The sequence below is a fragment of the Pituophis catenifer genome, unplaced genomic scaffold (assembly GCF_029215685.1).
Source record: "Pituophis catenifer annectens isolate HBS135680 unplaced genomic scaffold, rPitCat1.0.hap2 SCAF_2, whole genome shotgun sequence".
Taxonomy (NCBI): domain Eukaryota; kingdom Metazoa; phylum Chordata; class Lepidosauria; order Squamata; family Colubridae; genus Pituophis; species Pituophis catenifer.
Window position 1 is genome coordinate 252,901,561 of NW_027256882.1, and position 26,133 is coordinate 252,927,693.

General features: G+C 36.3%; 1 protein-coding gene across 1 annotated transcript in view; it reads left to right on the forward strand.

The window, feature by feature from the left end:
• The window catches only part of PCSK1 (proprotein convertase subtilisin/kexin type 1), a 37,164-nt gene extending 18,543 nt beyond the window's left edge, over positions 1–18,621 (forward strand). The window contains exons 7-14 of the mRNA XM_070935748.1: positions 1,060–1,232; positions 6,946–7,158; positions 8,417–8,517; positions 9,640–9,873; positions 10,844–11,001; positions 13,711–13,844; positions 15,987–16,148; positions 18,271–18,621. Coding sequence (XP_070791849.1) covers positions 1,060–1,232; positions 6,946–7,158; positions 8,417–8,517; positions 9,640–9,873; positions 10,844–11,001; positions 13,711–13,844; positions 15,987–16,148; positions 18,271–18,621 — 1,526 coding nt within the window. The remainder of the gene's footprint in view (positions 1–1,059; positions 1,233–6,945; positions 7,159–8,416; positions 8,518–9,639; positions 9,874–10,843; positions 11,002–13,710; positions 13,845–15,986; positions 16,149–18,270) is intronic.
• The last annotated feature ends 7,512 nt before the right edge of the window (positions 18,622–26,133 follow it).

Consider the following 26,133-nt stretch of genomic DNA (forward strand, 5'->3'; position numbering starts at 1 on the left):
ACTAATATACTATTAGTTTGGAGAGGAAGAGAGTTTCTTAAGAAATTAGAGGAAAGTCAATAAAATAACTAACTCAACAAGAGTATTTATGTATGCTTGTATGTATGTATCCATTAGTTAATTTATGCTAGTGTAAGTTTTTAAAAGCTCTATAAGTAATCCCCTCATTGTACTGTTTTTATTTTGCTTTTCAAATAAATATATGTTATATATACTGTACCTCATCACAAAAAAATAAAACTTCTAAAGCAGTGTTTCTCAATCTTAAAAATCTTATGTATGGACCAATATGCGGAATTTCTCAGCTAGCATGCTGGGAGTTGAAGTCCACATGTCTTAACTTTGCCAAAATCCACTGCTCTAAAGTGAAGACCGTTTTCTCATCAGTCAAATTTTCAAACAGTTCCATCATTAAATAGTCTTTTGGCAAAGATAAGGTCTTTCATATTAATATATTTCATATTAAAGTTGTACATAGACCTTTTGGTGATTAACAGAAGCAGGGATGCAGTTTAGCCTTGTGGGGTGGAGATGAGGGGAGGCACCTGATCTTTGTAAGAATGACCAGAAAATGGAAACCAACCATAGGATACTATAGAAAAATATGCTGGGTGCCACACTGACTTTTCCTCTACTACCTGCTACCATCCGTCCTGTTTCTTTGCTGGTATAAAGTTATCAAATAGCATATTTTCAAATCTGATTTTGTTTTCCTAATTCAGCTTTTTTGAAACAACTGGATCTCAAACCAGAGTCAAAAAGAATCTGCTACGGTGGATGTAAAAAGCCTGTGGATCTCTTCTAAAATTTTTTACATCTCAAAAACCTGGCATTTTAAAAGGCATGTGTAGGCTTTTAATATCCACTGTACATATTGAATGACCTATATCCAGTCCAGTCCTCTGTACTTAGGTCCTTGCTGTTTAGAAAAGTTTCCATTTTGACATGGTCACAAGCACTGTTTTGTACTGGCCATTCAAAGAGAACACAAAATAATGGCTGATTAGGATTCTCTCTCTCTCTCTCTCTCTCTTTCTCTCTCTCTCTCTCTCATAAAAGGGATCAGAATGCTGGATGGCATAGTCACAGATGCCATTGAAGCTAGTTCAATTGGGTTCAATCCTGATCATGTGGATATTTACAGTGCCAGTTGGGGTCCAAATGACGATGGAAAAACTGTTGAGGGACCTGGCAGACTAGCCCAAAAGGCTTTTGAATATGGAATTAAAAAGGTAAGACTTCTTAACACAGAGCAAAAAAGCAGTTAGTACGTGCCAGAAAATGGGTTGTTTTCTATCATCACTCTCTCACACCTTGTTTTTCTTTTTTTCTTTGCTGACTTTTTTCTACTTGTTTTCTTTTGAATATTAATGAGATTTTATACAAAGAGCTCCTATAAAATATTAATAGAAATTGCCTACTTCTTGAATATTACATTATTATCTAGTACAGCATCAAAATGTGGTGCATTATTTTATAACAGAGTGCATAGCTCAATTAGTTATAATTAAGACAATGTGAATACTTGAGAAAAATAGCCTTCTTGTTGGTAGTTTAGATCCAGTTAAGGATGTAGGTTCATGAGCAATTTTTTAGTGCTTTTTAATTCTAAAAACTAAGACAACATTTAAACCCACTTACTAAGCCTCTTGTATCTGCCTTGTTTTTTTCTGCAATTTGGCTTACCCAATTTTTCAAGATATTCTTTCATTAACTGTCCTTTCACCATTTAGACAAAACAATGTTTGGGGTTGATAATCTGATAGGAAGTGGATTTGCTGACAGATACATCCAACACTTGACTCAGCTCAAGTTCAATTTCACTGAAAGTGAAGGTATAAAACAATCAACAGTTAATTGTTTTTAATAATTATCTAATTATTAAAACAACTTGCACAACTGGGACATATTATTTCTAACCTTCTCATCCTTGAGAATTGTTAGTACAACAATGGAAGAAAACCAAATTGGGGACAACTGAATTCTGAAAATTGTATTACTAACTTGGAATTTTATTTTGGAAGGAGAAAAGAGTTTTCCTCCACTGAGAATGAAGTCCAGAGATGATTGACCTGGAAATAAAATGAGTTTATCAAGTTTAAGGTCAATACTGGGGAATGCACCAGTTTTTTGTTTTTGTCAATCCCCTGCAATACAAACCCACTTAAAAAAAAACTTAAATTAAGATTAAAAAAATAATTTTAGTGCAAAGAACAAATAGCACTTGCCAACTGCCACCATAATAATGCTTCCATGAAGAAGTCACTGGCCACTTGCTGCTTCTCCAAAATAGTATTTTATTTATTTTGGGGGCGGCGTTAGCTTGAGAAATGAGACAGGCAAGATATAGAGTCGTTTGAGGTAGAGTGTGGACTTTACTTTAAAATCAATGTTTTTCAAGAGGGGAAGTACCCAGTCCAAACTGAGGATTGTCTAATTGTGCATTTTTGTAACACAAAATTATTGGATAAAGGCCATGTGGGTTCAGATAATCTGCTATACTAGGCTATTATAATTTGGTGTGGTTGTGGTTCAGTTTTGCTATTACAGGGAATCCTGATACAGTTTAGCAAGCTGCATGAACCAAACTATCATGGCCATCAAATTAACCCTATGTTTTTATTTTATTTAAGCATTAAAATGAGGGAGCGGTGGCTTAGCAGTTAAAGATCCTTATCTTGTCAGCCGAAAAGCTGACAGTCCGGATTCAAGACCCAAGAATTGCATTATGGGGTGAGCTCCCATTACTTGCCCCAGCTCCTGCCCACTTAGCTGTTTGAAAACATACAAATGCGAGTAGATACCATATTTTTTGGAGTATAAGATGCACCCCTAAAAGAAGGTAAACATTTGCGTGCATCTTATACACCGAATGTAGCCCTGCCCAGCCTCTCAGAGGTTTCAGTGGCTGGAAAAAAAACCCTCTCAAATGGAGGTTTCAGAGGCTGGAAAAAAAGCATCTCAAACGAAGGTTTCAGAGGCTGAAAAAGCAAGACGCAGAGCTTACCTGTTGCTAAAGTTCACCTCTGGGAACAGCTGATTGGGGGTATTTGGGAAGGCCGATCCACCCACCAATCAGTTTTTTTCTTACCCAACCTAAGCTATGCAAATTTAGCCTATCTTCTTGCATCACCCTTTTTTCTTTCTACTGTCTTTTATTTCTCTTTTGCTGTCATTCTCTTCTTTCTCTCCTTCGCTGTTTTCCCTGCTCTCTTTATTATTTCCTTTTTAGTCTTTGGAGAAAATCATTCTCCTACTTTCTCTTTTTCTCAGCCTGTTCATCCGTAATTTTGAAGATTCATTCAGTACACAGACGCTTTAAATCCTTTACTGTATATACATGAGGAATACCATGGGACATCAAAATGACACACCAGTATGCCATAAACTCTACCCTTTTTATACTCCCTGGTAACATCATGACACACATATGAAATAGAAGGTCTTGCACTGTGACAACACAATGGGTTCTTCATCATTTTGAGCCTCTTGCTCTATCACTACAGACACAGCTGTCCTGATTCATTTCTGGATTTTGAATTTTCCCTATGAAGTCAAGAGAGGGATACACAGACTATAAAGAGTACAATTCTTCATCCTTGCTTTTTTCCCAGCATAGCTACATTTGACAGAAATTATACATTGTGCAAAGTAAAGCAAATAAGGAGTCATATTTTCCTAATGAGAATTATTAACATTTTCTACATGAACAATTCAATTATTACCACTGCTATACTTGTTATAGTCTATGAACTATCTCTTTAAAAATTCACCCAAGCATTTTAATAAATGAGACACTCTTATAGTGAATATACTTTCATTTATCTTTTTTTTAAAGTAGAAATTTCCTACTGAAATGTTAATAGTCTCCTAGCTCCAGCTTCACAGTATTTTTTTATTTTTAGATGGCCTTTTCTTTTTGCATATTCTCGTGTGGTGTATGTATATGTGATTTTGTTTATAACTCATCATTCAGAAAGGCAGCTAGTGATGAGCAGGAACAATTAATTTCTGATGTTAACAGAATAACACAGTTGGAAGGGACCTTGGAGGTCTTCTAGTCTAACCCTCTACTCATGCAGGAAACCTATTATCATATTAGACAAATGGTTGTCCAATCTCTTCTTTAAAACCTTCAGTGCTGAAGCACCAAAAACTTCTGAAGGCAAGTTGTTCTACTGATTAATTGTTCTAAATGTCAGGAAATTTCTCCTTTCTAGGTTCTAGGTTGGTTCTCTCCTTCATTAGTTTCCATCTATTGCTTCTTGTCCTGCCTTCAGGTGCTTTGGAGAATAGGTTGACCCCCTCTTCTTTGTGGTAGCCCCTTAGATATAGGAACATTATTATTATGTCACCCTTAGTTCTTCTTTTCACTAGAGTAGACATATCCAATTCCTGCAATCGTTCTTCATGTTTTAGCCTTCAGTCCCCTAATAATCTTTGTTGCTCTTCATATGTTTTAGCTTTCAGTCCCCTAATCATTTTCCTAAAGTGTCTTTTACACTGTGGTGATGCAATATTCTAAGTGTGGTCTTACCAAGGCATTATAAAGTGGTACTAATACTTTACATGACCTTTATTTTGTCCCTCTGTTAATGAAGCCTAGGACTGCATTGGCTTTTTTAGCAGCTGTAGCACACTTCTGGCTCATATTTAAGTGGACTGTCCACTAGGACTCCAAGATCCCTCTCACAGTTAATACTAATCAGCCAGGTACCACTTACTTTTTTCACCATTGAATTTCATTTTATTAGATAGGGCCCAGTGTTCAAGTCTGTCAAGATCCTTCTGTACCTTGAGTCTAACTTCTGGAGTGTTGGCTATTCCTGGCAGCTTGGTGTCATCTGCAAATTTGATGAGTTCCCCTTCTATCCCCTCATCTAAATCATTGATGAAGATATTGAATAGTACTGTGCCTAAGGCAGAGCCTTGGGATACCCCACTGTGTATTTCCCTCCGTGTAGATGCAGTTCCATTAAGTACTACATGTTAATTACTGTTAATTACTGGAGAACCAAGAATTATGAAACAACAGGAAAATACAGAGTTAAAGGCTTTACTACTTTGTTCTATGAAATGAACATGCACTAAAGCTTTAAAATGCTAGTGCACATGTATTGACTCTTGCTAGTCACATAGATCATCAGTCCCCAAGCTTTGCGGTTTGGCAGCCCAGGTGAGGGGGAGGAGAACTTGTGCAAGTTGAACTGTGCATGCATGTGTATGCCTGTTGACCTGCTGTTCTCACAAGTCAAGCTACACATGTGCATGTGTGCACTGGCTGGCAGCTCATGTGGCCCAGTCATGAATAGGCCACAGCCCAGTAGTGGGCTGTGACCTGGGGATTGGGGACCCTGACATAGATAATGTATTATCACCATTTCTGTTGCAATACAAAGATGTGCTAGAATCATTTGTCTTTTCTCTGAGCAATATTGCTTACTTTTCTTTTCTTTTTTTGGGTTGGCAGATCATTGGTTAATATATTTTATATTCAAAGAAGCAAATGGCCATGAATTAAATAAGTACTGTAGTCAAAGCTTGAGTAGGATTTGGGTAGAGTTGTGAATATCTGAGGCCTATACCTTAAGACTAGGAATAATCCTTTTAAAAGAAATTATGAACAAATAGTGAACACTCCATTTAATTATTCAGAGCTTTATTAAATGATTGTATTGTGATGGAATAGATGCACCGTATGAAATATATATTAGTATTTCCCAGAATATTAATTTGTAATGCAGCAAATGTGCAGCTATTGTTTATTAGTTCCGTAATTCCTTCGATACCTTAGGGAATATAGTTATGTTTCAAAGATTGTCAAGATATCAGCACGTTGTTGCTAGGAAAATAACAGCACTTTAACTTCTCAAGTTTTGCATTTTAAAGAGTGAAAAATGATTGGCTTATTTCAAACAATATATGACTTCATGGATCATGAATTATTCTTCTCATAATAATATTTGCATGCCAAGTACTAGAAAGGGGGAATCTCAAACAAAAACAAACTTTTATCAGTGCAGTGAGTATTACCCCAAGCAGTGAACCGTGAATCTTCACTTAGAAAAAAGTATTTGGACATCTGAAGTAGACCATCCCTAATTTTGGGGAGGGTATGAATTAGCCTGAACCCCACAACAAGTTTCTGAAAATAGTTCCTTCTATTTTGCACCATTAGATTATAATGCTCCTGCTTTGCTTATTAAAATGTATTGTCTATCCAGCAACAACTCTCTGAGACTGAACTATGAGGACAGCCAAAGACTGAGAAAGGCTAATTTTGTTGTTTTCTGTCCACTGATGATGCCATATTCTGTGTGAGCTCCTTATTGTATCCTTGTTCCCTTTATACCCTCAGCTTTCTGACTCAGATGTTAGCCCTTCAAACATTCCAGTCCATTATCTTATTTTTATCATTAGATCTTATCTTAGGATCTCTTTGGATAAATTAAGCTTTTATTCATGCAGAGAAAAGGTCCTTGCCTACATTGTTCTATGGCTGACCATTCCCTTTAGATCATTCAAAAACATTCTATGATATGTAGATCTACTGCTTACCTTTAAACGAATTAAATATATGGATCTGTCAAAATAACATATTAACTGTTATTTTGTTCCAACAAAATAAGGGAGCATCCTTACTCTGATTCTCATATTTAGGCTTACTCACAAAATGAGCATAAAAATTACATCTGGGAAAAGTGCACACATTTTTACTCACAATAATAAGAATAGAATAGAATAGAATAGAATAGAATAGAATAGAATAGAATAGAATAGAATAGAATAGAATAGAATAGAATAGAATAGAATAGAATTTTTTATTGGCCAAGTGTGATTGGATACACAAGGAATTTTTCTTAGTGCATATGCTCTCAGTGTACATAAAAGAAAAGATACATTTGTCAAGAATCATAATAACCTCTTTTCTTTCATTTCCTTTAGGGAAGAAAAGGGAAAGGTTCCCTTTTTGTCTGGGCTTCAGGGAACGGTGGCCGCCAAGGAGATAATTGTGACTGTGATGGTTACACAGACAGCATCTACACAATCTCAATCAGCAGTGCTTCACAGCAAGGCCATTCTCCTTGGTATGCAGAGAAGTGCTCCTCAACACTGGCCACAGCATACAGCAGTGGGGACTATTCCGACCAGAAAATTGTAGGTTGTTTTTACCAGATTTAACCATTGTTGGGGGAGATGGGGACAGCCACAAAGCAATTTGTAGAACAGGGATGGTAAAATCATGGAAACTAGCCTTAATGCTCTAGCAATCATAATTCAGGTATAGTGGCATTTTTATTCAGGATTAAACTTCATTTTTAAAGTAAGCTCCTGGAAAAAAATGTGGCTGATGATTGGTGACATTGAGAGATATTTTGGGAGGAGAGCTGCAGGAATTTTAAAAGATAAATTCCATTTGTAAAGATTTGCAAGAAAAAGCCATCAAAAGCACACCATAATCATATTGCTGAAATAACTCATAATCACTTGTTCAAATGGGACTCCCTAATTCTTGCCTGCAAAAATAAGGCAAGTATAAAGGCAAAGCTAATATGCAAAGGACTGTCTCTTTCTGGAGAAAACATAAATTGGGTTGAATTTACTTTCAGTGCCAAGAATGAAAATTAGGAAGTTTGGGATGCCAGGTACCTTTGGGAAATGCAAAACAATTGCCTGGATTCATGAAAGGGCAGGGGAGATAATGATATGGGAAGTAACCATACTATTGATCTCTTGGTTGTCTCCCTTCCATCTGATCTCTTGGGTTGTCACTGAATCAAGATATGTGGAAAATGAAAGTGGATGTAACCTCTTTCCAATAAATTCTAGTGTTTTATTGAGAAAGTGAGATGAAAGGATAAAAATAACCAGTACAATTGATCAAAAATTCCAAAATATTTAATCTAAGGTCTATAGACCCTGATACCTACTATTGTACATTCACATTTTCAAATTTCAATACTATACTTCCACATATTGGAATTTTGCAGGCAGTAATGTGAGGCACTTTTTCCAAGCAAAGCACTTCATTTTCTAATAAACCCATCTGTTTCATTTTCCAAATTACAAGCGCTGTGCATTGTTAGACTGAGAAGAAGGGAAATAAAAGCATCTGCTATTAACTCGTATGTGGTTTTTAATCTGGCAATCATTTTACAGTGATCCATTGTATGATTCAACAGTAATTCTGAAACACTTATTTTTATCTTAGTAGGATTTCATAATAAGATGAGTGCCTTTCATATAGTATTATGTTCATTCAAAATGAGCTATTTCAATTAAAAAATTGTAGGCAAAATGGACGGGGAGGGTTTTCAACATATGGAAGAGAACAACATGTTCCAAGGCAATCATGGAGAAGTATGCTTTTGTGCATGGACACAATTAACCTTTATATGATGTTTATTTCCTTCAGATAAGTGCGGATCTACACAATGAATGCACAGCCACTCATACGGGGACCTCTGCATCTGCTCCTTTAGCCGCAGGGATTTTTGCTCTAGCCCTAGAAGCAAAGTAAGCCTTCTTAAACGTCTTCCTACTTAGGAATGCTTGAAACTTTGATTTAATTCACATTTCAAGCAACTGGCCTGTTCCATATTGCCAGGATAAACATCTGCAGCAGAATAACAAAATATATTCAAACAGACCTGGAAATTTGAAGCAAAATTTTCTTCTTGGATATGTAGACCAGAAGGACCACAGATAAAATTGATATGGATTGTAAAGAGAATGATTAGTCTAATCCTATATTGTTATTATTGTGATTTTTTTTCTTAATGTCCTTATGGAACTATTGCAGTTTCATTCTTTGAAACTTTTAAAAAAATTCCCTTCAAAAAGGGCTTGAAAACAAGAATCAGAAAAACCACTAAAAAGTAGATAATAGAGAACAGAAATGAAATCCAGCAGGTTCTGACAGGTTCTGAAGAACCGGTAGCAGAAAATTTGAGTAGTTTGGAGAACCGGCAAATATCACCTCTAGCTGGCCTCAGAGTGGGGTGGGAATGGAGATTTTGCAGTATCCTTCCCCTGCCACGCCCACCAAGGCACGCCCACAGAACCGGTAGTAAAAAAAATTGGATTTCACCAATGGTAGAGGACAAATATAACACAATGATAAATAGAATAGAACCAATAAATGAGAATATTTGTAACTCAGGTTTGAAATTCTCTGAGTGTGTTTGTTTTCTTGCAGATGTTTCATACCCAAATTGGTAACAACAGCAGTGCTAGTGATGATGTTACTAGCACTGATGATGTTATCTACTTTGGGTAATAAAATGTCTGCAAGAAAACAACCAAGCTCAGAGATCACCAAGGTCCACTCAAATAGAATAGAATAATAAATATTGTATAATAAGGTAACCCGATTAGCTGATCTATTTTCCCAGGAAAGAACAGAGTTCCTTTATCTCTAAGTAGTTTTCTACATTTTAGTATGAATCTTTCATGACGTTAAAAATAAAATACTGTTGGAAATTCAATAGAGATGCTGATTACTGGGGCTTCTTAACTGAGCACTTATGCTCTAACTGACTCATTGGGGTGTGCTGGTTTACGGGCAAAGACGCCAATCCAATCTAGATCAAAGACGCCAATCTAGATCAAAATTGACTAGAATTTTGTTTGTAACAGTCCTAATCTAACCTGGAGGGATATGCAACATTTGGTAGTATGGACATCTGAATTTGATCCATTGGCCAACAATCCAGGATGGAAGAAGAATGGAGCTGGGCTGATGGTGAACAGCCGATTTGGATTTGGATTACTCAATGCTAAGGCACTGGTAGATTTGGCTGATCCCAAAAGCTGGAAAGGAGTGCCAGAGAAGAAAGAATGCATAGTTAAGGACAGTGACTTTCAGCCGAGGTAAGAACTGAGACTTTGGTATTTTGGCTTAGTTTTTAGATGAACTCTGATCCAGAAACATAAGGAAACCTGTAGCCTTCCCATAGGACATTTTTTTCAACTGTCCCCAGTCGATTGCTTCCATCTGGCAAGTGCTTCTGCTATATAGTTCTGCAGTAAAAAGCCTTATAGACCTTTATTAAACCATCCTGAAACAGCAACAGTTATGAAAAGTGGAAAAAAGCAGAGGAGTGAAATAGAGGAAATGTTCTAATAAAGTTAAATGAGTTAAGAAGAGGACTGTTATAGTATTAGGTATAGTATATATTAATATTAGTATTAAGTTAAGAATAGATAAAATAACAAACATGACTGTAAATTGTATTTGTTATTGTATAAAATATTTGCATAAAATATTTGTACCCAGAGGACACACTGTTTAATGGAAGATGATGTTTGAATCAATTTTTTTTTAAAAAAAAATCCAGCAACAGTTGCATGGAAAAAGCAAGAAGAATAGGAAAGGGAATGAATGGGGATTATACATTTTGCATTCAAAAGGAACCAGATTCAATCTACCGAAACAACAGGTGGCATGTAAAATATGACAGCCCAATTAGTCTTCAGCTGGGGCCCACTACCATCTATATTTGTTTTGAGCAGTGTTTCCCTGCAACAGTAAATTATCTTGGTATTTTTCCTCAATAAACCTGAATAGCACTCCAGAGCTTTATGGGAATTTAAAATTGCTTTGAAGGACTTCTGTCTTAGTAAAAGCAACTTTGTAAAAGAAAATTTTTTAAAGCAAAACTTTGTACTAAACCTGTTTTTTTATGCTTTTAATGTGTCATTGTACACTGCCCAGAATCCTTCTGTGAGGGAGATGGGCAGTTCTTATATATGAGAAATAAGTAAATAAATAATGTTTGCAGATTTTTAAAACTGCATCAGAACTTCATGAAGTAAATTAAGTTTCTAATCATATTGCCAGGTTATTAAAATCTAGTGGTGAAGTTACCATTGAAATTCCTACCACAGCTTGTGAAGGCCAAGAAAATGCCATTAAATCCTTGGAACATGTACAGTTTGAAGCAACAATTGAATATTCCCGCAGGGGTGACCTTCACGTGACCCTGACTTCCCCATCAGGTAAGATCATAACATTGTCTATTTCTATACTAGCTAGTAATTGTGGCATAATTTTTTTTTTAAATTCAACAGATACAAAAATAAAGAATACCTTGAGAAATGGAATACCTGCTAATAAGTTAGAATGGAAATAAAGAAAAAAAATATCCTGAAATTTCAAATAAAAAATAAATATTCATGAGAACATTTTGGATAGCATGAATCAGTCTAAACCATGCACTTCATTTGCATTATCTAGCCAAATCACCTTTGCCTTATTAAAGTGAAAGCAAACCTGCAGCATTTCAGAAGGCTTCAGCTATTTCTACAGGTTCTCTAAAGTTTCAGATTACCAATTCAGCATTAATGAATCTGTTTCGCCCAGCCCAATGCACTTCATAAATCAGACATGAAGCTGATAGTTCTCATACTCTGTAGTTCATTAGGATTGATATTTCTTTTTATTCTGGAGGTAATGTACTACAGTGAAGATTATTGACTGTTGATATCCCTCTTCCCTGGGATTTGTTTCATCTTTTTATAAGCGTAATCAGATGGTCTTATTTTATCTGGTGATAGCAAATTCCATAATTTGACTGGTTTTTATTGATCCTATTCAATTGGTCTCTGTTCAGTTTGATTCACTACATTCTTAAAGTACCAATGCCAATACTATTAGTGTAAAGTAGTTCTAACAAAACTATACATGTCTCTTATGGAAGGCACACCCAACACAGACTTACATGTCCAGCCATTGTTGTTTAGCTTATTAGAATAAGACAGCATTCTTAATTTCATATTTTGCAAGTCATATATTATGGCATTTTTGCTTTGTTCTCTCTTAAAATTAGAATGGTGCATGGTCAACAGAGCAATTTTCCTTCTTTGCTCAAGCTTCACAGCTTTCTGACATTCTATTCGGGTTTCAACTGGATTTGTGTCAGAAGAAAAAGAGAATGAATTTTTGGTGACGCCATCTTCCTTCTTGTATTCATTTAACTTGACATCTTCCACTTACAGTTTTGAACAGAAGTGCTTTGAAGAAAATAGGTTGCTAACTGCAGATAAGTTGAGGAAGCAAAATTAAGAAGGTTGATGATTAGAGAGGAATGTATATTTTGCATGCAGAAAGAAGTTTCTATTAGCGATGTCTCCAAGTAGGTGAAAGGTGGGAAAGTCCCCTGTCTGAAAATTTTGGCAGTTTAGTATGTTCCCTGACATTCATCTTTTCTAAATATGAAACAAGTATTTTACCCTATGGCACTACCTATTTCCCAGACACATATTCTGAATAACTTCTTAAAAGTTGGTTCAAATATTAAGATCCAGCATTCACATATATTGTGCTCTTGGCAATCTCTTCTTTTTCCCCTCTGTCTGGGCATACAGTGAACACCCTGGCAGCTTGATATGGCACATCCCACACCTACGAATACTAGCTCATTTTATATCTTTTATGAACTTCAATCCAGTGATGGATTCAGCCAGTTCAGGCCAGTTCAGGCAAACCGGTAATTAAATTGCTGGCTGGCTCTGCTCCTCCCCACCCCACCCCTTCCAGGAATCCCCATGTGCCCCATTTTGGCTCCAAGATAAGTTCAGGATAGCCTCCTAGGCCTAAAACAGGGTGCGGGGGGCGCGTTCCCCCCCGTGGCCTGTTTGCTCCCAGGGAGGTGCCGAGTGCTGCCTGTCACCCCCATGGCCACGCCCACCATGGCCACACCCACACAGCTGGTCATTAGGGCAGAGTACCAGTTGTTAAATTATTTGAATCCCACCACCGCTTCAATCTATATGTTGAAAGAAGCAATGAGATCAAGCCAACTTCTCTGCCCTTTCAAAATCTATGTATTAAGCATCGATATCTGAAGAAGAATCCTCTATGTTCATAGACTTCCAGAGATATAATATATTTTTATAATACAACTTCCATTCAAACCTACATGCATACAATCCTATACAAGTTTGATACTCCTATTAATGTGAAACTGATCTCATAATTTCTTTAATATAAAGGGATATAAATTTCCTTGTTGCTAAATACACAAGATTATCTATCTGAGATTTATCTATGGTCCTTTTCAGCCCGTTTCACATTGATCTGGATTCAACCCCATGCTGCTGTGTGCCTATGTTTTTAGTAGTTTTTTTGCAGCTAAACTGATTGACTTCTGGCTCATCTCAAGCTCAAGAATCAATCAATAAGAGCCTTGGTACTACAGTGGTTTAAAGCACCCTGTTATTAACACAGCTGCCTGCAATTTACTGCTGGTTCGAATCTCTCCAAGGCTCAAGGTTGACTCAGCCTTCCATCCTTTCTAAGGTAGGTGAAATGAGGACCCAGTTTGTGGGGGCAATAAGCTGACTTTGTATAAATATACAAAAAGTATGAAGGCTATTGCTTAACGCACTGTAAGCCGCCCTGAGTCTCCGGAGAAGGGCGGCATATAAATCAAATTAAAAAAAAAAAAAAATACCTTGCCACCTTTTTCTCAAGCTTCCTAAACTGAACAGAGAGGTAGCTGTTGTTGGACAGCACTGTATTATTGGTCAGCTAGAGAGATTTCTGTCTGGTTCATGGTGAGTGCTGAGCATTGTGAAGATTGTAGCAGTGATGACACAAAGATGATTCTGAGGATACAGAGGATGAAACTCTGGTCGTGTGTCTTTTGCCTGAAGTTGAATTTTATATTATCCCATACTGGAATGTCACTTTTTTCTTTGATACAGGGACAAAAACAGTCTTACTGGCTGAACGGCAAAGAGATAAATCACCCTATGGTTTTAAGGACTGGGATTTTATGTCAGTTCACACCTGGGGTGAAGATCCAACAGGAACATGGATTTTAAAAATAATTGATACGGTGAGTAGGAAAAATTGTATGTATGTATGCAAAATAAGATATAGCAAAACAATACTACTAATCATGATTTGTTCAACTAAATATAGCTAGGAAATAGGTTAATGAAAATTAAATTTTTTGCAGCTTCAGTAGATAGGTGCATCTGTGTTCAACTACTGAAAGTTAAATGTATCAATTTCCAACTTTTGCATTTTCTTTTCAAATAATATTGGTGCTTCTGTTGGAAAACCAACCTACCTTCCTTCCTTCCTTCCTTCCTTCCTTCCTTCCTTCCTTCCTTCCTTCCTTCCTTCCTTTTATTCTGAAATATGGCCTTTAATTTCTACTGACTTCAGAATGGAACTATTTCTCCTACTCCATTGGCATTAAATTGTAAGACTAGTTTCCCACAAGAAGAAAAAAAAAAAACATATAGGATGAAATAGGCATAAAATAAGATTAACAATGAATAAATGATCAAATGTTTCACAATTAAAGCTAGACACTGAAATCATGTGACATCTCCCTCTTCTGGTTAAACAGAAGTCTTTTTTACCTTTTCCTTTTTACCTCGGAAGGGACCAGAGACTTAGCTTTGAAAAATTCCAACTAAATATTTTAATATTGCCTGAGATCTTCAAGAGGGCAGAACTGTAGTTGTGGATAAGTATTCTATTAGTTAGAATAAGGCAAACTGTATATATATATATATATTGCAGCAATGATCTAATATTTATATTAGGGGCAAAAAAGTGAGTTTTTTTGAATGGTAATTTATACTGAATAGATCAGTATACATAGCAAATATATTTCTTGTGGCTAATGATTTTAGATAAGTTTAAATGTTTTGTTGAGAAATTAAATACAGAGTCAAAATGTTTTCCTCATGATGTTAGCTTTGTTCTTTTTTTGAACATGTGTTTAACTCTAATTTGAATTTAAATGTTAGAACTGATTATTTTAAAAGGGTCCTAATGAATGTATTGATAACAAAGGTCAACAATGAAAAATATCTAATTAGTTGATCATTGGTGGATGGGAGTATTTGTATTAGTGATTATATAGAATAATGGATATATATATATATGAAAAATTATTTATTCACTTATTTAAAAACAGAATACCTGATGACTTAAAAGACAAAAAGGAATAGATTTCAATGCAAACTGGCAAATAGAAAAAGCAACATTTCTGAATGCATGGCATCTTGCTGCTCTAAAAAGTAATTCCTGCTCCAATTAGCCTTAACTTTAATCACTGCTACCAATGGGATTTTTATTAAGATTCACTGCTTATAATGAATAGAATTTATGCTTAATTTTTTAGAACAGTTTTTAGGTGTACTGGTACTTTTGGGGCCTATTTAAGAAATATAATGGCTATGATTTTTATTATTATTATTATTATTTTAATCACATTTATCTCCTGAAATGCCAAGTGGGAAATTGTGAACTTCAGATAGAGAGTTGCATAACAACTAAAATATTTTAGAAATGTTACTCAATGGCTCATCACCTATAACTCAATTTAGATGGAAATCAATAGAGATTCTTCCAAAATAGAAATGAGATGATTTATTCATTTCATTTTCCTCAATATTTTTCAAAAAAACTAACCTATGATCAGCACATTTGTGCATAAATATTTGTATGGTTCTCAAAATGTACATTATATCCAATTTTTAATATATTATCTGAAAATAATCCATTTTGAACATACTTTACCCTAGAATATATAGTAGGTGTTTTTTAAATATATGCATTTTTGAGCTGTAAACTATATTGTACATTTGGTAATATAGTATGTTTGGAGACATTAATGTGTTCTGATTTACATATATATTCAGAAAGTGAATGGATAGTACAAAATGAATAAGTTTCCCACTCATCCTTTATTACAAATGGTTGTTACTCTTTTAATTAAAATAGTTATGCTTGATCTCTGTACATTCAATAGAAGTAACTATATATGTAGCTTTTTAAAGAAACATTTACATATTCTATTAATTTTGGAGAGATGAATGTAAAGAAGCAGTCAATATGAGTATATAGACATCATCCAATTTAAATAGTTTAAGATTAAAGAAGCATTTTTAATACTCTTGTATTTTTATCTCTTAAACTTATGGACTACAAAAAGATTGACAATTACACTTTTCCTCAGACTAAAAGAATACAAAATGAAGGCAGGATTGTGAACTGGAAATTGATTCTGCATGGCACTTCTACGCGACCTGAACATATGAAGCAACCTCGCATCTATACATCATACAACACTGTCCAAAATGACAGGAGAGGGGTGGAAAAGATGATAGACTCTGTGGAGGTACCCATCTAGCCTTTTCCTATCTATAATTCTTTATAAGATGTGAAATAAGTGAGAATAAGTTTTCTTCTAAATTAATATAGACTAGTCTTTCATGAATTTCTCTTTAAAATCCATCTAAATCAACATTGCTTTTCCCTCCTGGGAGTTTGGAATTTCCCAACATTAGATGTGATCATGACTACTTGATTATATGGATTTTAAAGACAAATTCATGAAAGACTAGCATAAAAACAATAGCTACAGTAGTGGCCAAAATTGTGGAAACTTTCTGGGAAAAGTGCATTTTCTAAAACTAGCTAATAACACCACTATTTTTTGGAGTAGTGCCATAAAATAATATAACAATGGAAAGATAATTTAATCAAGAATGTAATGCAGTAACTTTTATGAAGGATTTGTTATTAGAATAGCAGTTACAGTATAAATTTTTATTTATTTAACACAAATTTATATGCCGCCCTTCTCCCAAAGGACTCAGGGCGGCGAACACAAGCTAGAAACATACAATAATAAAAGAAGAGTCTAATTAAAACCAATTAAAATCAAAATAATAAATAATAAAACCCCAGAATCAGAACTCAGCCCATTTGTTGACATAGCCAAGTCTTTAGGCCCCGACGGAAGGATCGGAGATCAGGCACCGTCCGGAGCTCAGTGGGTAACTCATTTCAGAGGGTAGGAGCGCCCACAGAGAACGCCCTATCCTGGACGTTGCCAGCCGACATTGTCTGGCCGTCGGTACCCTGAGGAGGGCAGCCCTATGTGAGCGGACAGGACGGTGGGAGGCAGGCAGGAGATGGTCCTGCAAGTACCCTGGACCTAAACCATGTAGGGCTTTATAGGTGAGTACCAGCACCTTGAAGCGGATCCGGAGGACCACCGGTAACCAGTGCAGCTCGCGCAGGAGAGGTGTTACATGGGAGTAACGGGGAGCTCCCGCAACAACCCACACGGCCGCATTCTGGACCAGCTGGAGCCTCCAGGTGCACCTCAAGGGCAGCCCCATGTAGAGAGAGTTGCAGTAATCCAAACAAGAAGTAACCAGGGTATGAGTGACCGTGTGAAGGGCATCTCGGTCCATCTCGGCACAACTGGCGCACCAGGTGAACCTGTGCGAAAGCCCCCCTGGTCACGGCCGTCAAATGATCTTCCGAGACAGCCAGGAATCCAGGAGGACACCCAAGTTGCGAGCCCTTTCAACGGGAGCAAGAACCTCCCTCCCCCCATCAAAAGAGAGGGGACCTCTAGAACACCAGGTGCCGGCATCCACAGCCACTCAGTCTTGGAAGGGTTGAGTCTGAGCCTGTTTCTATCCATCCAGGCCCACCCCGCCTCCAGGCATCGGGATATCACGTAAAGGGCATCCCCAGCGTGGTCCGGGGTGGAGATAAAGAAGAAAAATCAAACACGTAGAAAAAATGAGATATACCAAGATTGAATGATTGCTTCTATTAACTGGGTTTTATTTCTAAGTCACTTCTGACTAACAAGTTTCTTTAATCAGCTCCATAGATTTTCAATTGGGTTAAGGTCTGAGCTATTCCCAGGCCATTCCAGCAGTGAAATATGATTATCTTGAAACTCAAAAAAAAAAAAAGTGGTGTTATTAGCCATCAAACCTTAAAAATACACTTTTCCAAAAGGTTTCCACAATTTTGGCCACTACTGTAGGTGTCATAGTACAAGAAATTCCTTGTGTGGTGCCAATATACTGTACATAAGCACTAGTTGGGAAAAAATTGGAAAAGCAACACTGGAAAATTTGTTATTACCGTAGTCCCCTGACTATTAGCTGTTTGTCTGGTCACTAGTTAGTAATGCATATGGTTCAAAATAACTCCTTATGTTCTAATTCATGTAGAATTAATACATAAACTTCCTAAGTATGCCAATTCCCCAAGCCATTACAAAATTTCTCCACAGGTCTCTAGAGCATCTTAAGTGAGCTGAGTCTCAAACATGAATAACTAGCTACACATGTCTACCACCACAGAAATAGAATTCTGTAATTTTGTTCCCAGGACATCCAGCTCAAACAGCATTTGCAGAAAAATTATGATCTACTTTTGGTAATAATCAATAGCTCCTGATGTTTGGTACCCTCATATCTATCTTTCAGGACCACACCAGCCAAGACAACCTGAGTGACAAACACAAAGTGAGAGGAAGCAAACAGCAGAACCAAGATGTGGTTCCTTCTGATGCAATGCTCCGTCTACTCCAAAATGCATTCCATAGTCAGCTGGTTGGGAATCATTTACCAAAGAAGATGCTAAATGAAAACACAGATATTCCATATGAACATTTCTATCAAGCTCTCGAGAAACTAAACCAAGGCCCCCAGCTGAGAGACTCAGAGGAGTCTCTATATAGTGACTATGTTGACCTTTTTTACAATTCAAAATCATATAAACACAGGGATGACAGACTACTTCAAGCTTTAATTGATATTCTAAATGAGGAAAATTAAAAAAAAAAAAGTCCTTGGCAGAAACACTAGGTTGGAAATATTCACATCTGTAATGCACTCCAAATTTCAGACTAAGTGTCATCTTTCCATGAATACAATTGGTATTATTTTATATTTAACAATCACGTAAAGAATGAGGAAAACAAACAGTTTGTTAGATATGAAATGACAACCTATTTATTCAAAGCAACCAATAATCCTTTCAGATAGGGCCTCCTTCAGGAACGAGTAAAACCAATATCTCTAGGAAATAGCATAAATTCACTGCAACAGTTGTGTTTATCATTCCTCTGTACAAACTACAAATATTTTAGATTTTATTTCCACTGGCCTATCTCAAAATGTAACATTGTTTGGAGATACTAGGAGACTTGTCTGTCTTTCTATTATGGTCCCTGGGCACAAAAAGGCATAGTGTTAGAAAGCCACATCCATGCTTTAGGTATATAATACATTTAAAAGGTAGCTCAGATAAGATTGAAAGGGGCCCAGCTAAATGTTCAATCAATGATATTTCAGGTAGAAGGAAACTTGGAAAATATGTCTTCCCACTGATTTAGTGAGCACTATCCTTTACATGCTTGCTACTTGATAAATTCCATTGATTCCAGTGGGTCTTACTCTCAGATAAATATGCATAGGATTATAACTCTATTGAATTCATGGGGAAGACTTGCAGAAGAAACAAGACAGTGTCCTCATAATAACCTGCCAATTTCTTTCAGCCCAAATATTGAAATGTATTTACTTTAGATCCAGTTTTTAGTTCCTTTTCCCTTACAGCTTCCTAAAAAAAAAAAAAAAAGGTTTCTCCCTTTGTTTAGTAAATCTAAACAAACATGGTACCTCTTCATTCTGTTATTTTCATCAGGAGAACTCCTTATTACATTAGACAAGCCAGCCACAGATTTTGGAAAAATCGAAGTTTCTATCCTGTTTATTTCAGAGGAGAGTTTGTCCTTGTTTATCTCACAAGAAGAGTTTGCTAGGAAAGCAGTCTGTGGTAATTGGAGTTGAGTCCTAATGGAAAATCATTAGATTTTCTTCTTCACTTGTATGAATGTCAGCCTTTGCTAGGCTCTCAGGTTCATACAGTTCAAGAGATAGAATTCTCAGAAGAGAGAGATTATTTTTTTAAAAAAGAAAAAAATTCTAAATATAAATGTCAAAACACTGAATAGCATTATAATTGGTATTCTATTTTTTTTCACCCAATGATGTTACTTTTTCCAGCACCCAGTTGAGAGACTGATATCTGTTCAAAACTGATATGATAAGCCGATAACCAAAAACCAGAGAGGGTTTTTAAAGTAATAAAATATTCCTTTAAAAAAAAATGGTTTGGCTGTTACATTAGACATGGCAGCATTTATAGAGAATAAGGATTAGGGTGAAGTCTGTCAGAGACTAAAATAGATAAAAATATGGAAAAGAAATCATGAAGAAAAAAATAGACATAAAAAGGCTGCAAGATCAGAAAGAAAGCAAAAAGAAGGGGTGGAAAGCATTACAGGCTGAAAGCTATGCCTGAAAAATTACTTTCTCATTTAACAAAAGGTATGAGAAAAATCAATAAGATTCAAAACAACATATAAATCATACAGGGTTTTACCTTTTTCCCAAAGTCCATGTTTTTAGTACATGTAGCCAGTTATTAAAATAAAAACTATCATATTACCAAAATGCTCTATTTTTGCCTCAGAATTACATTTAGGGCCATGAACATTAGACTAAGAACAGAGGTTGCTATCATGCCTTAGATTAATCAAGCCTTCTTGAATTTTACCAAGTTGGTCTTATTGGTTCTGGATGCTCCAAAAATGGGCTGGAGAATTCATGCAGTCCATAGTTTGCCAGCACATGGTTTAAGATTTCAGAGCAAAAGATTATCTTATTTGGAAAAAGCTTATTTTCCATTTATTTTACTAGTCATACTAGGACAGCAGCCAAGAGCAGCATGAAATCAGATACACTTCCTACCTGCTGCTAGTGATTCCTTGCAGGGAAGGCAAAAATCTTGGTGGTTTTTTTTTTTTAACATTTTAATATTTTGGGAAGAGGTTTTTGTGAATTTTATAAATTCTATTAAAGGAACAGAATTATAATAAGAACTGTAATTATCCCTTTCACCTTTAATTTAAACATGGTATTATTTATACGCTGAATACATTTCATTAGTATTTTTCACCAGTATTTTGTATTTACGATAAGAGCAGCAGAAAGTTCAGAGAGAGAATAATATAAATAGAAAGCACGAATAGAATTCAAGATGTTTCTCATACAAGGCTATCAGAAGGAAGAGGATGTTGTTTTATTCTCCACAATGACAAAGGGTAGGACAAGAAGCAATGGATGGAAGTTTTATAGAAAAAGATATTTAAACTTAAAATTAGGAGGAATGTCCTGACTGTGAGAATAGTTAACTTGCCTCTGATCCTGGAAGTCTTCAAACAAGGTCAAACAATCATTTGTCTGGTGTAATCTAAGATTTCCTCCTATGACCAGAGGTTGAACTAGAAGACTTGCAAGGAAATCTATGCTTATGAGAAACACACAACAAATTATAGGGCATTTCTTTTATTAAATAGTCAAAAAGGAAAGATATATCACGCATATCACTTTGGCTGGATTCATACGTATGTCTTTTCTTTGGTTTTACGCTATGTGGTTCCAAACATTGTTAAAATACTCCATAGCTTAATGCAAAATCCGGACCCAGTCAGGATTTGAATTCTTATTTCTAACTTAACCTGTGAAGTTTACAAATTTCTGTCCAGAGGGAACAGCAGTAGCATTAGTATAGTGTAAATTGCCATTCAATAACAGCAGTTGTTAGTATAGTATGTTATTGTTATGTTCCTTTATAGACATAAATTATACTTTATTCTTTGTTTACAGTCAGTATCCATATTGTGGCCAAAATTAAATGAAATCTAAATTAATCTTGTGCAAATTCTAATAACGTGAATGTTTCCAACCTAGACTGAATCCTAAGAATGCTAAGTTATTTTGGTTAGGTCTTTTCTTGGTGCCAGTATGTGTTTGTGAAAATGTAAAATGTAAAATGAAAGACAAAAATGTTTTATGTCAAAGAAAATGAATTATATTTTCTTTACAGGTATTTATAAAGTATTAAAGCTTTTATCAGATATAATTTAATTTAAGAAGAATAAATTATGAGAAACTTTAAAAATAAATAACAACTTTTTATTTGAGCAAAACTGTTTTGTCCAATAAAGATTTTTGGATGGCATGTTGTAATTACAACAGCCACATGTATGTGATGTAATGTTAAAATTTACATTTGTCTAATCGTACATTATACATAATACAACATAATGTGTTAGCAGAGCCCAGACTGTGTGGTCTTACCATTTGTAAAGCAACACAACACCAAAGCAACTCCCAAGACAAATTAGATGAGAGATATTAGGTGCATTAGTCTAATTACTGAACAAGTAATGGAATGGAGAAAATATTATAATAGAGACAGCATTTATAGCAACTTTGGTGGCTGTTTTCAGTACATGAATTTGCAATTAATAAGATAAGTCACCTTGCTCTCTACTATAATGCAAGAAATCAATAATTGGTACATTTATACGTGGGTGTGAGATTTGTTAATGCAGTGCTTGGAGTCAACCTTTCCCAACTGGACTCTCTTCAAAGGTGTTCATAATAAATGTCCAGAATTCCTTAGGAAACATGAAGGACAGTGTATTCCTACTACATATTTAGATTAATCCACCTTCATCATAGTGAAGAAATTAAGTTGTCCATATGCAGGCACCAATACTTACAAGCTAAACAAGACTTATGAAAATACAATAATCTTATTTTCTTCAGCATCAGAGGCACATGTAGAACAATGGTTTTCAGGTGAGTAAACTGTGTTAATGAACAGAATCAGGAGAGTGAAAAAATTGTTTGGTATTACAATACCAGAGGTGAGATAATTAATATTTACTTTTCTTATAAATAAAAAAGAATACGCCAGGTATTGTTACAAGAATCAGCTCCCAAATTCTGTGATATATTTGTTGAATTTCTAGACCAGCCAGCTCCAGAGTGACTTTGAATGGCTTCACAAGTTAAAAGAAATAACATTATATAAAAAACAAACTATGTCCAAAGAACAAGATAATCTCAAAGGGAAACAGGCCAACATGCCAATTTAAGGCCTGGGATAGTAGGGGAGTTTTTAAAGGTCACCTAAAGGCAAATGAGGTGAAGACCATATTGCAATGCTGTTACAGAAAAGGTCCACTTCTTCAGTCATACTAAATGGTATTGCTTAATTGACAGGATCAGAAGCAGGTCAGCAGAGTATGAAACTACAAAACAGGTAGTCCTTTAATTAGCCACGCCCAATGCTATTTATAGGTAATAACCATCACCTTGAATTGTACCCAGATGCCAACTGATAAGTTCATGTAGCAAGGGTGCTACATCATCAGCTTATCCTTTGCTGCTCATGCTGCTGCATTCTAGACTAGCTGTGATTTCTGAGTGGTCTACAAGGACAGCCCAGGTGAAGCATCTACGAGCAACTGTGAAGTGATCAGAACACCAGTTATGGTATGGATGGCCTCTTGATTCAGGAACAAGCATGAATGGCACACCAGTTGAACCTTTGCAAAGACCTTCCTGGCCACAGTTGCCACCTACTACTCAAACAACAGAATAATAAAACAACAGAGTTGGAAGGCACCTTAGAGATCTTCTAATCCTAACCTTTGCAGAAGCAGGAAACCCTATACCATTTCAGACAAATGGTTGTCCAATCTCTTCTTAAAAACTTCCAGTGTTGGAGCATTCACAACTTCTGGAGGCAAGTCATTCCACTGATTAATTGTTCTAACTTCAGGAAGTTTCTCCTTAGTTCTAGATTGCTTCTCTCCTTGATTAGTTTCCATCCATTGCCTTTTGTTCTGCCTTCAGATGCTTTGGAGAATAGGCTGATCCCTCTTCTTTGTGGCAGCTGTTTAGATATTGGAACACTGCTATCATGTTATCCCTTAGTCCTTCTTTTCATTAAACTAGACATACCCAATTCCTGCAACTGTTCTTCATATTTTAGCTTCCAGTACCAAATTCTCCAGATTTTGTACCCGTCCTAAGTGAAATATGCAACCACAGGGCAAACATGCAATATCTCCAACCCTCAAAGAACCAAATACCCATAGCCACTTGATCTAGCTGCACTTAGCCTGACCTTATTCCTCCCCATCCAGACCTCATCAGCCTCCAAGCACTGGGATAAGACCCCAGTCAGGGGTCAAGATGTACAATTAAGTAACATCAACACACTGATGATACCTGAGTCCACACTGCCAGATGACCTCCCCCAATAATCTCATGCAGATGTTAAGCAGGAAAGCAGGTGACTGCATCAAGTCCTGAGGCACCTCACATAGCTGCCCAATAGAGGGTCTAAGTCTCATTCCTGTCCAACAGAGAGTGATCACCCAAAAAAGGGCCACATTTAATTAGTGGTTGTGATAAAACTGGAGAAATAATGTTTTCCCACCTTATCACCATGATGCAATCCCTAATGTGGGTATTACGTGTGCTCTCCAACTGCATTCTAGGTATCTTTTCTGACATTTCAAACGTACATACTGTACATACACCCCAGACTGATGGAGAATGAGGGAACTGATCCTATCTAAAGACCTCAAAGGCACAAAAGTCTGACATTTTGATGTGACATTCCAATCAGGTGGATAAGAAAGAAAAACAGAAGAGAAAGAGGAACAAGGGGAATTTTGGAGATTACATTTACTAGCTTTTGAGTTGTCCCTATCCGTCTCTGAAATAGCTGTATTGGGCAAGTTAAAAATAATTAACCCTGAAAAATTGATGTTGTTATACAAATGTATATCAGTCTAAAGATTACAATCATATTAAAAATGGAGACATAGAATCACATATTTCATTGAGCATGTCATAGAAAGATTGAATTTAACCCACAGCTAGCTAATCCATCATAGACATTTTCTTGGATTTCAAAATAATATTTTTGAACATATAATCATTATAAAAGTTTGTACTGGATAAGCTAAGTTTCAATATTGTCATTGTCAGATGTAAATGCCTTATTCTCTAATGTGTAAATAATGTATATATGGAACATCAGAGGTTAACTTATTCTTTGGACTTTAATGTATTCATAATTTACCACTCCCATTCCTGGCTCCACCCCTTGTATATATAAGGAGCCATCCTCCCCATTTTCCTTGCTTCTATCTTGAATATTCAGCGAATATAGAATGCCTATTATGATTAAAGAGAAATATATTTAAATCTCTAACTTCTATTATCTTTATTGAGTCTGATCCTGAAAATATTGCAACAAGCTGGTAGCAGAGGATGGTTAATTGACTCAATAAGTAATTAAAAATGTCCAAGAAAGATAGGCCCAACACCAGGGCCTACAGCAAAGAAATAGAAACTGATCAAGAGACGATCAACGAATCCACTAATGCGATTTCGAGAGAATCCGAAGAATACACCACTGAAGAAGAAGAACTGATGAGTGAAAATAACGACCAGGAAGAAATCGAGATAGAAAATAACGAACTCAGGTCAGAGATATTAAAGATACTAAAAAGCCAAAAGAATGATGAAAGCCTCATCGCGGACCTCCAGGAGATGCTGAGAAACAGCGGAGCAGCGAGAGAGAAAAACGTCATTAAAGAAAAACCCAAAGATCAAAAAACTGTGAGTGAAATGACTACTGAGAAAATAGTTGTAAAAAAGAAAAGATGTGACATCGCGCGAAATTTTGAATGGCAGCCATCTTGGTTTCAACGAACTTCAAAAGAGAGTGAAGCAGAGCCAATCAAAACGCTCAGTTCAAAATTTCTGGCGCGAAAAACGCTATCAGACGAAGAAAGTGAAAAAGAAGTCTCAAACTCTTCAGATGAACCAAAATCAGAAAGTGAAGACGATTTAACAAAGTCTCAAGTAAAGTCAGCAATGAAAACGCTTTTTGCTGCTTTTGGGCCAAGGTTGAAAATTTCCAAGACATCAACAAAGAAGCAAGAAATCAAACCGACAACTCAAGACCTGCACGCTCCCATCCTGACTTCGAAAACGACGACACCCGAGCCCAGAGAGCCATGCCGATTCCGTCCTACACCGCAGACAGAATCGAGTGCCAGCGCACACAAGAGAAAGAGAAGAACCGTCGCCATCACCAAAGCCCCAAAAACCGAGCCAGAGACCGACTCATCTGAAGAGGAGCGGATCGAGAGAGCTGAAATGGAGAGAACCTTCCACAACGGCGCCAAAGAAGAAATGAGCAACGCGCATGTGCAAAACTACGTAGACAGCCCCGAAAGACTTGAACTGGCCAGAGAACCGCGCAGACTCGTTACAAGCATCCCAATGCCGTTCTGTAATTTCCTGCACTTGAGAGACCACGGACTGCCTCAGGTTGTAAGTAATGGACAAAATAATGTGGGGAATTTACCCAGTGACTTCCCAAAACTTAGAGTTGATGGCATT